The sequence below is a fragment of the Carassius gibelio genome, chromosome A21 (genome assembly GCF_023724105.1).
Source record: "Carassius gibelio isolate Cgi1373 ecotype wild population from Czech Republic chromosome A21, carGib1.2-hapl.c, whole genome shotgun sequence".
NCBI classification, from domain to species: domain Eukaryota; kingdom Metazoa; phylum Chordata; class Actinopteri; order Cypriniformes; family Cyprinidae; genus Carassius; species Carassius gibelio.
Genome location: NC_068391.1, coordinates 4,321,311 through 4,334,300, shown reverse-complemented (window position 1 = coordinate 4,334,300; position 12,990 = coordinate 4,321,311). Strand labels below are relative to the sequence as shown.

The following is a 12,990-nucleotide window of genomic DNA, read 5'->3' as shown; positions in this document are numbered from 1 at the left end:
AAAATACATAGTTTATATTTTTTTACTTTTATTTTTTAATCTGATGTTAAACTTTTTTTTTATCAAATCAAATCAAAGCAGTAGTGCTGAGTTACACAGCAGTTTATTGTAAGAACTGGGTAAAGTTAGATCCAGTTTGAGAATACTGAGAACAACAAACGGTGTTGTTGGTTAACGATGATCTACCAGATTCTTCACACTTCACCTTTACCTAGTAGACAGAAGTGAAATAGAGGGTGCAGATTGCGTCAGATAAAGCTTTGGGCACACGGACACTGAGGAAGTCATGATCAGTGTTTTAATGTGAGCGAGTGTGACAGTTAGTTGGATTTGTGAATAAACGCTTCGAAATGAAGCTCTATTGCCCTCTGATCTCTGGGCTCCTTTTGTCCTTCATTTTCTTCAGAGGTAAGAGCCACATCGAGTATACACACCTGCTCAAAATACTAGTTAGTTTAATAATTTTGTGTCTCTTTTTTATTATCTTGGGTTTAAGGTGTCTTTGTTAAGGTAGCGTTTATCATTTGTTATGTTACCCTGATGGCATTTTGACTTTGTGATCTGTCTATACATGTTTATTAGCCATAATTCATGCAAAGTAATTTTTTTTATATTACATACTGCCTTCTGTTTATCATATGTTTTTGGTAACACTTTAAAGTATTAGTTAAATACATTAAAATGAACTGATAATGAACAACACTCCTGCAGCATTTATTAATCTTAGCTAATGTTAATTCCAACATTTACTAATGCATTATTCAATTAAATTAAATTAAATTTAGGAATTAGGCAGACGCTGTTATCCAAAGCGATATACAGTGCATTCAGGCTATCAATTTTTACGTCATGTGTTCCAGTACTCTACCAATTGAGCTACAGGAACATTATTACAAATATTATTATATTATTAAAAATATTATTAAAAATCAAAAACTGTGCTTGTTCACATGCACTGAGAATTAGCATTAACTATCAAGTGTAGTTAGGTTTTGTTGGCTTTGAATGTATCTAAATGAATTGAATTCACATTTGGACTGCCTGTCCAAAAAAATAAAAATAAATGTCACACTCTCTAGTATGTCATTGGCTCCCCTTTAGCTTTGATAACAGTGTGCATTCATCATGGCATTGTTTTGACAACCTTATACAACATCACAGTGTTTATTTCCATCAGGAGTTGTTCATTTTTGGGTGATATCTGTTATTGAGAGTTGGAAAGTCAAACCACTCTGAAAAGTCGACTATGGCACATCCTAAAAACTTTAAATATGTTCAAGTTCAGGTGGCCAGTTTATATATGAAAATGATTCCTGCTTACTGAACCAGTTTTTCACAATTTGAGCCTGATAAATCATCATTTTCATCCTGAAATATGGACATTGTCTTCCAACATGGCTGTTTTAGAAATGAAAAGTTATGCACTGAATTGGTCATGGTTAGAATATTTGCAAACACATAACATGCCAGAAATGTATTAATCACTGCAATAATAATCCAAGCTGAGACTCTAATGTATTTGCTCATTTAAATCCAAACATTGACTTGTTTTTTGGCCAGGCAATGAATTATATACTGCTAGTATTAGGAAGATATTGATATTTCTGTTTTACAATTTACAGTAGCAGTACAGTGTTTTGTTATTAATAAACTAGGGCTAATTTATGGAACATAATTGCGTTATATGCTCCAATCACATCTCTAGTTCACTTTTCATCCAATACTAAGACAAACTTTATTGTACTGTAAGCTTCTGTAGAGGTTCCTACAGCAAATTTTTTTTCTAAATATCAAATGTACAGTATGTAGTCAGAAATATTGATCAGACATGAATGAATGCTAATGTTAAAGGTTTGTTTATCAATTCTTTCATAGGTTTCAGTCAATATCTCTGTGTTTCAGAGGGTAAACAGAATTGTCTGTAAAATTGCTGAATAATTTTCTGGCAAAAAAAATTATCAGTACACATATTTTTGTTTTGTTTTGCGTTGTCTTAAACAGTCACTGTTTGAGTAACAGAAAAGTCCTCAAAGCCACAAGATAATAAAAGAAAACGTTCATGTGCTTTGTGTGTGTTTATCTTTTCTCACAGATTCAAGTGAGGATCTGTCTGTGATTCAGAGTCCATCCAGCATCACTGTAGATGAAGGACAATCTGCTCAAATCAACTGCTGCTGGAATGAAACCATACAGAATGCTAAAGTTGCTTGGTACATCAAAGATACAAAACAAAAGCAGGATCCCCAAGAACACACAACACAGAACTGTACAGCTCTGAACCTCACAAACATACTTAAAAATGCTTCAGGTCATTATGTTTGTGAATTGACTCAAGATATACCAATCCTGCATAGGAAGAATGGTAGTGGAACAGTCATAACTGTCAATGGCATACTAGCAGAAACGACAACAACTGGTAAGTTATTAAAAAGCTAAAAGACCAGCATTACTCATTCAGATCATCTGCTGCTGGAATAAAAGCAGTCTGTAAGTAAACGTGCCTTTTATTCTAAAATTCCCAAATAAATAAAATGTAGGTGGTTATGTTTGTAAAGTGATTAATAATAATTTGTCTGAATGCACTGTAAGTGGCTTTGGGTAAAAGTGTCTGCTAATTCAAAAATGTATTTAAATGTATCTCAAAGCACTGAACAAAAACAAATAATACACTGTATAAAATAATACAAGCAAAAATATGAAAAGAAATACAAATCAAAACAACAACAAATAAAACTATTTTAAAAATAAATAATAAAATTTTTAATTAAAAGCTACCCCCCCCCCCCCCCAATTTTATTTTATTTGCCTTATCTTAAAGAATTCCACAGTTTTGGAGCTAATGAAGAAAAATCTCACATCAATCTTAAACAAGTTAATGGAACATTTAAAAGGCCAGTTCCAGATGAGCAAAGGTCATGTGTTGAAGTAGAAGGAATTAAAAGCTCAGACAAATATTGAGGTGCCAACCCATGCAAAGCCTTGTAAGTAAGCATCAAAATGTTAAAATCAACCCTAAAACTAACAGGGAGCCAATGTAAAGAATCCTTGTAAACACAAAAGTGTTAATCAACCTCTCAGCAACAGGAAAAGACAGCATTGAACGTAGTCTGGCAATATTTCTAAGATGAAAAAAAAAATGAGGAAATCAAAACATCACTGTATGCTCATTCATTCAACAACTGAGATCGTTTCACAATTCTAATCCAATAAAATTGGTGTTGCTGTTGGAAGACATGCAACATAATGTAATTTAAGCAATATCAGATTTTAAGACTGTTGCATAAAGAGATAATCCAATTTATCTGCTGTGTTACAGTCAATGTTCACACACTTTCAAACCCGGCAGGGGGTGAGTATAACATGTTACTGAAAACATATTGTTCTGTGTAGCAGTTAGTCCGTGTTGTCTGGATGTGTTGAGTCAGGGATCATGTGGATGATTTGGGTTTCTCAGTGTTTTTTTGTCAGTCTCTGTTGTCTGTGTCTAATAAAAGTGCATAATATGTTAATAATATTTTAAATGTATAATAGTTTCCTAATTTAATAATCGTCATTATAATTTCTCATTAAAGTAAAACCAGATGTCCAGACAAATCCAGAAGGTGAGAACTATCATTATTTGGATCCTAAAATTAAGATTTAATATGAATATTGATGCTTTTTATCTTAGATGTAAAAGTTCAATGTACAGTAATTTGTTAATCTAAAGGAACTGGTTTTTCATTTGTACAGTCTAGGTACCTTTTCAAAAGGTGCACCTTATTTACCTCCAAAGGTTGAATATTGGTTCCTTAAAGTTTCATATTAATACTTTTTGAAAAGGAACCACCCCAGTGACAGCTTGTGTACCTTTTTTCTGATAGTATAGAAACATCAATGATGAACCCAAACCCAATTTTTTATAATTTTTTTAAAGGATTATAAGGCTAAAAATCAGTTGAAACTGTCTTCATATCTGTGATCTACCATGGTTACAAAATCAGTTAAGATTTGATAATCGTCTAGTGACTCCCAGGCCTGAGTTAGGCTTTCCTCTTTTGTAGAATTCCCTTAAATTCTCTCATAAAAGTAGGATGTGCATCAAATAAACTACAAAGACTCTTGGGTAGGTTCTATGTTTTTGTAAAATTTCTTAAAAAGATGAATTGTTTTTTACAGGTAGTTCGCGGGATGTAGTACTCATATATATTTTCAGAAGTCTGCCCTTCATCTGTCTGCTGGTGGCGTTCTTTTACCTAAACAGGGACAAAAAACAAGTCACTGCGTCAAGACCAGGTTACTGTTCAACACAAACTTCACAATATACTTTAGCAGTTTGTTTAGTCTTTAACCAAACAGACCAGCTCTGTGATGAAGAATTTAATTCAAACTTAATTACAACATTTATTCTGAAACAAAAAATAAATGTGAAAACTGATAAAGGTACAGTATAATTAACACCTTTCATGGTACCATTATCACATGCATCCTAAGAATCCCAGAATTCCAGAATGCATCCCAATGATTTAAAATCCCAGATGATGCAAGAATAATATTCAAAAGATGATGATTAGAAACATAATTCATGCAAAAACAATCAATAAAGATAATTAATGTCACAATTTAACAACCTCTGAGTTCTTATCTTGAAAGGTCTACTTTTAATTACAAATACATTTCATTACAGACATATTTAATTAAATGTATTAATAATAGTAATATTTTTTTCTGAAATACTTGACAGAATATTCAGATTTTAAAACCAAAGCAGTGGTGTATGAATTTGTGGTTAGAGGTCAGTTTCTAACAATATCTCAGACAGTTTGTTGTCATGCATGAGCACTAATAGTATATTTTTGTCTCTGTGTTATGACAAAGTGTGGTAAATTAAAAATACTGGTTTGTACCACAGAACAGAAGTAGTTAAAAGAAAAGTTCACCCAAAAAATAAAAATCATGAAAATGTGCTCATCCTCAGACTTTCAAAGATGTAGATGTGACTCTTCTTCAAAACAGATTAGGAAATAATTAGCATTACAGTGAATGGGTGCCATCAGAATGAGAGTTCAAACATCACAATAATTCACAAGTAATCCACATGACTCCAGACCAACAGTTAATGTCTTGTAAAGTGAAAAGCTGTGTATTATGAGAAATAAATCCAGTATTTAGGCACTTGAATTTAAAAATCCATAATCCATAATAATGTTTCCTCCAAAAGTCCATCACCTGTTGTCTTCTCACATCAAAACCCACCAATACATGTGTTTATAACTGTTTTGGACTGTTTTCACTTGTAAACGTTGCTTGATCTGTGCAGATTTCTCTCCTGACTTTTTAACTGGAGAAATCATTATTTCAGATAGAGGACTTTATGGATAGAAGTAAAAAATATCTTAATGATAGATTTATTTATTAGAAACATTAATCTTTTCACTTCACAAGTCATTAGTTGATGGACTGGAGTGTGGTGTGATGTTTTTATCAGCTGTTTGGACTCTCATTCTGACGGCACCCATTCACTGCAGGGGATCCACTGGTGAGCAATCACTACGTCTTAGATGGCTTGTGGGTGAGTCAATTTTCATCACATTATTAGTTTTTCTCAAACTGTTTGTTCAAAGTAAAAGTTAATCCCCTTAGATTAGATTTTAGTAAGTAACTGAATTCTTTCTTTCTTTTTTAATCTGAAGCAGTGGAGCATGCTGTAGAGTCAGGAGAAAGACCAGATGAAGACCTGGAAGCTGGAGATACACAGAGGAGTGAAACTGAAGAGGCTAAACGAAGTGAGAATGTTCCTGAACAAGAGAAAAAGATGGTTGTTAACAACCAGAAACCTGAGGTTACTGCTACAACAGAAGAAGAAAAAGATGAAGAAAAACAGATTGATGTAGTTGTAGACACTGAACGAGGCACATCTCCAGTGCATGATGATGAAAAAAACAAGATTGAATCTGTTGTGAACACTGATAAGAAGACACATCTAATGACTGATGCTGAAGAAGTGACTGTTTCTGTTCTGGGCGGCATTGTTTCAGCTCTGTGACACACACACAGGAAATGGTGTTATGGGTGTGTTGTTCAGGCCTATGATGCCACTTCCTGCGTAATTGCCTGTTTACAGACTCATAATGGATTTGCAATGATTTACACTGAATTCTGAAAGTAGATGAAATACTGTATAATATGTATTGTGCGTGCATGAATCTTTTTGTCTGATTGTATGTATTGTGGGATTGTGTATATGATTGTTTATCTGTGTCTTTGGTAAATCGAAAGCGAGATCAGTGTTGTGGTTTAGGCTTCACTGTGACAAAATTAGTTGCGTTGGGAGGGGGTGAAATTCTGCGAGTACGAGAGTGTCATGCGTGTGAAAGGTTGTGATGTGGGAGGAAAGTAGAGTCCAGATTCTCTACAGATGCTCAGAAATGAAGTGTTCCTCCAGACTCCTGTGTGGACTCCTCGTGTCATGCCTTTGTTTCAGAGGTAAGTGCCAATCGAAACTCCTTCCTGAATGAAAACCCAGCACAGATGCTCCAGGAGACTGTTCTGTATAATACAAAATCAAGGACAACTGTCTGTAGAGCTGTGAGAGGATGCTGCCTTTCTGTGTTCATCAGGAGACATTTTTTGTAGCATTTTGGACTATTTTAATAAACACTTCTGAAGAGTTGTCTAGTTGTATAATTAGAGCATATGGTAATTTTTTTCTGCCATGTTGTTGATCGATTTAGAAAAACAAATTTCCTCTTCGTTATTCCTTTGTTGTCGTTATTTGAACATATGTTTTATAAGGTAGAGCTATATAAGAAATTAAAAGGTACTACTACTAAGAAAGGTGGAAGATTTTCACATATAAATTTTGCAAAACATTTTTTTTTTAACTAGCTAAGTCACTCTTTTGTAACTTTTGTAGGCATGAACAGAAAATACTGTGAACAGCAAGCGGCCTACTTTGACTTGATTAGACTAATGTGATCTGTAAGAGCTTTTATAAGAGATAGACATCGTGGTCTTTATATTTTTTCACAATTATCACCCATTATTTTTGACATCATTTAAAAACAATTTTGTTACAATGTTCTTTTCTTTTTTCACACCATGATATGGTTTTATTTCAGATTCTCACCAGCGGTTTTGCACCATCGTGACAGGCTTTTTTAATTTTTAAAGAGATGTTTTCTTATAGTGGGTCTCAACAAACTTATCAAAATTCTCAATAACAAAATTCTCAATAACAGATATTATTGAATCTTTTAATTTTTTAAGAATTCAATATTTCAATTTTTTTTTACAATTTTTTTTTTTTTTTTACATATTATATGTATGTATTTCTTGTTTTTTCTACAATGTTAAATGCACTGTTAATAAGAAAGAAATCCTTTAAAATAGGGCAAGTATTTCTTTTTTTATGCATGTTTGACCTGTATTTTAAATTATGGACTTCATTGCATTATGTTTTAGGGTTAACGGAAATATCTGTAAAATTGCTGAATAATGTCCTAGTAAAAAAAAAGAAAAGACCAGTACCAGTTTTTATTTTTTTATTTTTAAATACTAACAGTTTGAGTAACAGAAAAGTCTTCAAAGCCACAAGATAATAAAAGAAAACGTTGATGTGTTTTGTGTGTGTTTATCTTTTCTCACAGTTTCAAGTGAGGATCTGTCTGTGATTCAGAGTCCATCCAGCATCACTGTGAATGAAGGACAATCTGCTCGAATCAGCTGCTGCTGGAATGAAACCATACAGAATGTTAAAGTTGCTTGGTACATCAAAGATACAAAACAAAAGCAGGATCCCAAAGAACATACAACACAGAACTGTACAGCTCTGAACCTCACAAACATACTTAAAAATGCTTCAGGTCATTATGTTTGTGAAGTGACTCAAGATATACCAATCCTGCATAGCAAGAATGGTAGTGGAACAGTCATAACTGTCAATGACAATCTAGTAGAAACGACATATTTCAATGGCATACTAGATAACAAAACGGTGACTGGTAAGAATTTTCCTTCACAATATAATTTTTTACTACAAATCCCAATAAAATTTAAAATAATAAAATACCACCATTTTTAAAATCATACAATAATAATTTCAGTTCAACTAATTCAGTCTATTTCTTCTGTTGAAGTTTCTGACCCGTCTCAACCTACTCAGAGTCCACACAGTGCATCAGACGCTTCAACATTATTGCTGCCTCTGTCTCTGGCTGCTGCCATCGGCCTGCTGACCTTCTGCTTGGTCTTCAGTCTGTTCAAGATGAGAAACTCCTGTAAAAAATCAGGTACACTTCAATACTGAGACTCATTACTGGTGTGTTTGTGCTGCTGCGTTGTTTTTATCGTCTGCGGTATTGCTGTACTTTTGCAAAGCTTAGACTCATTAAAAGTTCCTTAAGAATTATAAGGCTTTTTACACCAGTTATTCCCAGTTCAATACTATAATCACAGCCAGTGTGTTTATTATTCATTCACGGATTGGACGAATCGGACATTTTCTTCAGCTTACTAAACAACAGCACCACTCAAAAACAAATAAAAAACATTAAAAATAAAAATAAAAAACTTACACTGACTAACAGTACAGTGAATGATGCAAGTTCATGTAATATGAAAAATCATGTAACTTATGTCACAAAGTTGCTGTGTGAGCAGGTCTTTCATGTCAAAACTTGTCAGATTTTGTAGCGTGTGGCCCCCTGCACAGGAAGTGCAACTGTTGAGCTCATTTAAACATATTTAATGTTACTTTTTAAAAGGAACAGTTATTATTCTAATGAATAAATAAAAAAAAACATTGCAACAAAAATTCCCAAATATTACTTTTAAAATAATATATTTTTTATATTATATAAAAATATATTATATTTTCAAATATTTGTATATATGTGTAGAATATAGATATAAATATAGAATATATAAATTGTATCTGACTTAAATTTTATTTTTATGTAATATATATATATATATATATATATATATATATATATATATATATATATATATATATATGTTACATTGTTATTTTTTGCAGTCATGCATTAGTAAAAATAGTTTTAAATAATGGGCTGCAAGTCACATGAGTTCTTTCTGAATGGATCACTAACAGCATGAAAATCAATGTTTTTCTATGCAATTAATAAATAATACATTTACAAAATTGTCAGTTTTCCTATTCTATTAATATTAATATTAATAATGTTCATATTGTAGGCCAGTGCAGTCTGTATTAATATTAATTTTACAAATAATATATTATATTTGCATTTATAATTTTACTTAATATATTTCTACAATATTTCATCTGGTTTCTGAAGCGGTGCCATTGCTCGAGTTACTTGCATTAATATTTCAGTTGGCTGTGTCTCACACACTCCTGCAGGTGTTTTTTGTTGTCTGGATATAGCTTCCATGCAATGACTTTAACATCTCTGGATATAAGCAATGCTACTTATAGTATTAACAGCTTTGTTGGTTTATAACGGGAACAGTATATTTTTGTTTTGTCACATTGCCCACTTCCAGAGTAGACATTTTGTCATGCACACTGCATAGACTTCTGTGGCTTATTCGGCAGCGTAAGCTGTCTGGTTCTGTGTCATAAAAAAAGAAAAAAAGAAAAACAAAAAGTATGGTTTGAAAGGCATGCCTTTTAATTCTGCTTAAAAAATGCAATCAGTTTTGGAGATGAGAGAAGTCTGGTATTCATTAACCTACACAAACATATTTACTAGATTAAAAAATCTATAATAACAAATCTGGTTTAAAAGATTATGCATGGTTTTGAACTGTCATCATAGATATTTGGATGTAGCCCTTAATCTCAATGTCTGTATCTTACTTCAGAGCGAGTAGTCATTCACCAGACACCCAACAGTGAAGGTGAGGAGCATGAGCACATGGAGGAAGAGAACGGTAGCACAGGGTCCTCTCGAGGATCCCTCCAATGGGTAAGTCAGCTCCGACCTCATGAGAAGTTTAAATAATCGGTATAAAATGGCAAAATTATATGTTTTGTGTCATGCAAAAACATACAACTCCTACCGTAGTCTATCTATAAAGCCTAAACATGTTTGTAGCAGAACTATTTGTTAAACTAATTTGTTTTCATGAATATGTTGGTTGGTTTCTAAACACACCCATGGCGCCAAATGTTGGTTTGGCTCTGTTTGAAACTGAATACTAGCTTACTGCATGCTGAAAATTATATCTTGTGTATTATTTTGTAAAAAAACTCAAAGGTGCAAGCAAAGAAAATAGCATAGAAAAAATATTGCACCAGACTTTAGACCTGGTTTGAGTTGATCTAAGGTGCAATCTATTTTCAGTTCCTCAAAATCACAAAATATACACCTCTTTCTAAGACCAGCACGGGTGCACAAATGGGTGCAAATGCATTTGTTATTTGAACAGCACAGCGCACTCACATTGCGGCACTAATATAAGGTTATTTTGCATTTTTATTGTAATAAAATAAAATAAAATAATAACCTTTTAGCTTTAGTCGACACATGGCTGACCGTTAATGTTGAAATAGTTGTAATAACGTCAGCTGTAGTTTCAACATTGAAAAAAAATTTTTTTAAATAACATTTAATGCTAAATGGTTATAAAAAGGTTGTCAAAATACTTATAAGCCAGGCTGAAATTCATTCTGTCAAAAAGGTGTTGAAACAATGTCGCAAATCAACATTAATTCAACAAAATCAAAAAGTGATTCAACCTTGATCCATAAAATTGGTTCACCTGTGTATTAACATTAAAAAAGACATCTGGGAGTGTGTTCTGTATTGTTTACATTTTGGGAAATGTAGTAGGTCATTTGAATTATTCATACATATGCATATGAAGATTTGCATAATGCAAATTCCAAAACAGATGAAGGACCCTTGACCCAAATCAACAATAATGCATTGCAATACAGGGCACAATAAAATGTGTTTCAAGTAGACACAAGTAGCTTGCTATATCTTTATCTTCTGAATTAAAAATGTTATTGCTCTGGATTGTTTTGCTTCCCACATAATTGTATGATGTCATAAAGCACAATTTCTGAGCAACATCGGCAATTCCACAGTGAGAGCATGCGGTGGGATCTCACTGACACGCTTCTGAGCCTCATTTTGTGTCAAATCTGCTCTTTTGTATCACGTCTCTTTAAATTCTCTAGGATTCTGATGAAAATATTCTCTCTCTCTCTCTACAGTATCAAGTGCCTGTTTACTGGTCTTACTTTGATCTACAGAAGGGTGAAGACGAGTGACAACCAGAAAATAAAGACAAACTTGATGTTCAGTTCATTGGATTGCATTTTGCATTCTCTCTCTCATTTTTGTAAATAGAGGAAGCGATTTTAATCTTCAGATGCTAGAACCCCTCGGTTGAAGCTCTTGATTGTGGTAGCAGATGTTAATCCTTTTTTTTTGTATAGAAGCTCTTTTGATTGTTTTATTCTTATTTTAAAAAAAATCATCTTCTTTTTTTTATGAGACTTTCTTTAATTAAAGTTAAGATGTGTCATACTTACACGCATGAAAAACTACTTGTATTTCATGCCCAGACAGATGCAAAAAATTTTGTAATAAAGAGTTTTATGCTGTACAGATGCCTTGCAGATTTCTTAGAAATGTTTCTAAGGCTTGATTCTGAAACATTCATACTGTGGTTTCTTTTACCATTTAAAAGAAAGGTCTGTAAAACCATTGACTATGATTCTTGTGTACGTGAGACAGAGGAGACTGAGGTAGATGTTGAGTTACAGGGTGGAAACTGTGATGGTATTGACAGGTCAACGGCAGGAAATGGAATCTGCAGTGCATCTGGTTTCCTTTGACCTTATTTTCAACATGATGCACTTGTGGGTACTTCTGTTGACCAAACAAACAAAGCAACAAGTAATACAAGTAAATATAATTAATTGGTACTCACATAGAATAAATACACCAGTTTATTTCTTATAGGAAAATAGAACTGATGATGCCATCAATTATATTTACATTTTGACTAAATCAAAAAAAAAAACTGTTCCTTTTCATGCTACCAAGATTCAATTTTTCTCTTCCACACCTCATACTTAAGAATTTGAACATCAAACAAAGTAAGACAATAGGAAATAAAGAGATAGAGAGATAAAAAAAGGAAATAAAGAGATAAAGAGAAAGAATTCAGAGAATATTTTGTTTCTACACATTTTATTGAAATATACAATATAACTATTTTAGCAGGCAGCATAATAGTTAAAACCCTTTGAAGAAAACAGCAACCTAAGAAAGTGAAGTTCACACACAAGTAAGGCAGCATTGTGACTCAAGTTTACTTTATTCAGGGTATATGTGCAGGGGCATTAGTATTAGTCATTAAAACACACACACGCACGCACGCACGCACGCACACACACAGACAGACAGTGTAACCAAGATTTCTGCCGTTTTCAACTATCAGAGCCTCCTGACCTCTGACACCAGCATATGTTTGTTTGTCTGTCATGAAAACTGCTGGTTTTAAATGTGTCATCATTAGCTTATTAAAAGTCATGGTCTGTATGGTTGAACACTGAGGCGTGAAACCACTACGAATCAGACCACTAAAACTGTTTTTAAACACATACTTGAAGGAACAGTCACATTTTCCTTCCATTAATTTCCATACACATGGATATGCAGGACAGAGACGCATGTCATGCTAAGAATTATCTTAATTTGGCTGTGTCCTGAAGTTCAAGTTTAGGAAATTCTTCATATTAAGTAAAGACGTATGACTGACAGAAGATCGATATAAGTTATGACTTCTTATCTAAATTAAAAAATAAAAATAAAAATTTAACTTTAAAAATGTTGCATGAAAGAGGAGAGAACTGTGTATTTTTTGTTTTACATTTTAGATTTATTATTATTTATTAGGCCTATACGTCGATTTTGTTTTCAAATGATAGGCACCACGGAGTGTGACGTCATATCAAGACCGTTGAAGTATCAACAGAAATTTCGCGCTCAACAGTTTGAATCG

The 12,990-nt window shown here is 33.0% G+C and overlaps 1 protein-coding gene across 4 annotated transcripts; it reads left to right on the top strand.

The window, feature by feature from the left end:
• The first annotated feature begins 269 nt into the window (after nucleotides 1–269).
• On the top strand, nucleotides 270–11,600 carry LOC127941448 (uncharacterized). Of its 4 annotated transcripts, XM_052536488.1 has the most exons (8): nucleotides 270–408; nucleotides 2,093–2,416; nucleotides 3,317–3,349; nucleotides 3,573–3,602; nucleotides 4,159–4,275; nucleotides 5,468–5,551; nucleotides 5,676–6,465; nucleotides 7,629–7,976. In XM_052536488.1, the coding sequence occupies exons 1-7, from the start codon at nucleotides 351–353 to the stop codon at nucleotides 6,023–6,025; spliced, it is 996 nt and encodes a 331-aa protein (XP_052392448.1). In that variant the 5' UTR covers nucleotides 270–350; the 3' UTR covers nucleotides 6,026–6,465; nucleotides 7,629–7,976. The 4 variants fall into 4 exon arrangements, with proteins under 4 accessions (XP_052392448.1, XP_052392451.1, XP_052392449.1 ...); XM_052536491.1 differs by lacking the exon at nucleotides 5,468–5,551; XM_052536489.1 differs by lacking the exon at nucleotides 5,468–5,551 and having other exon boundaries at nucleotides 5,673–6,465.
• Nucleotides 11,601–12,990: the final 1,390 nt, after the last annotated feature.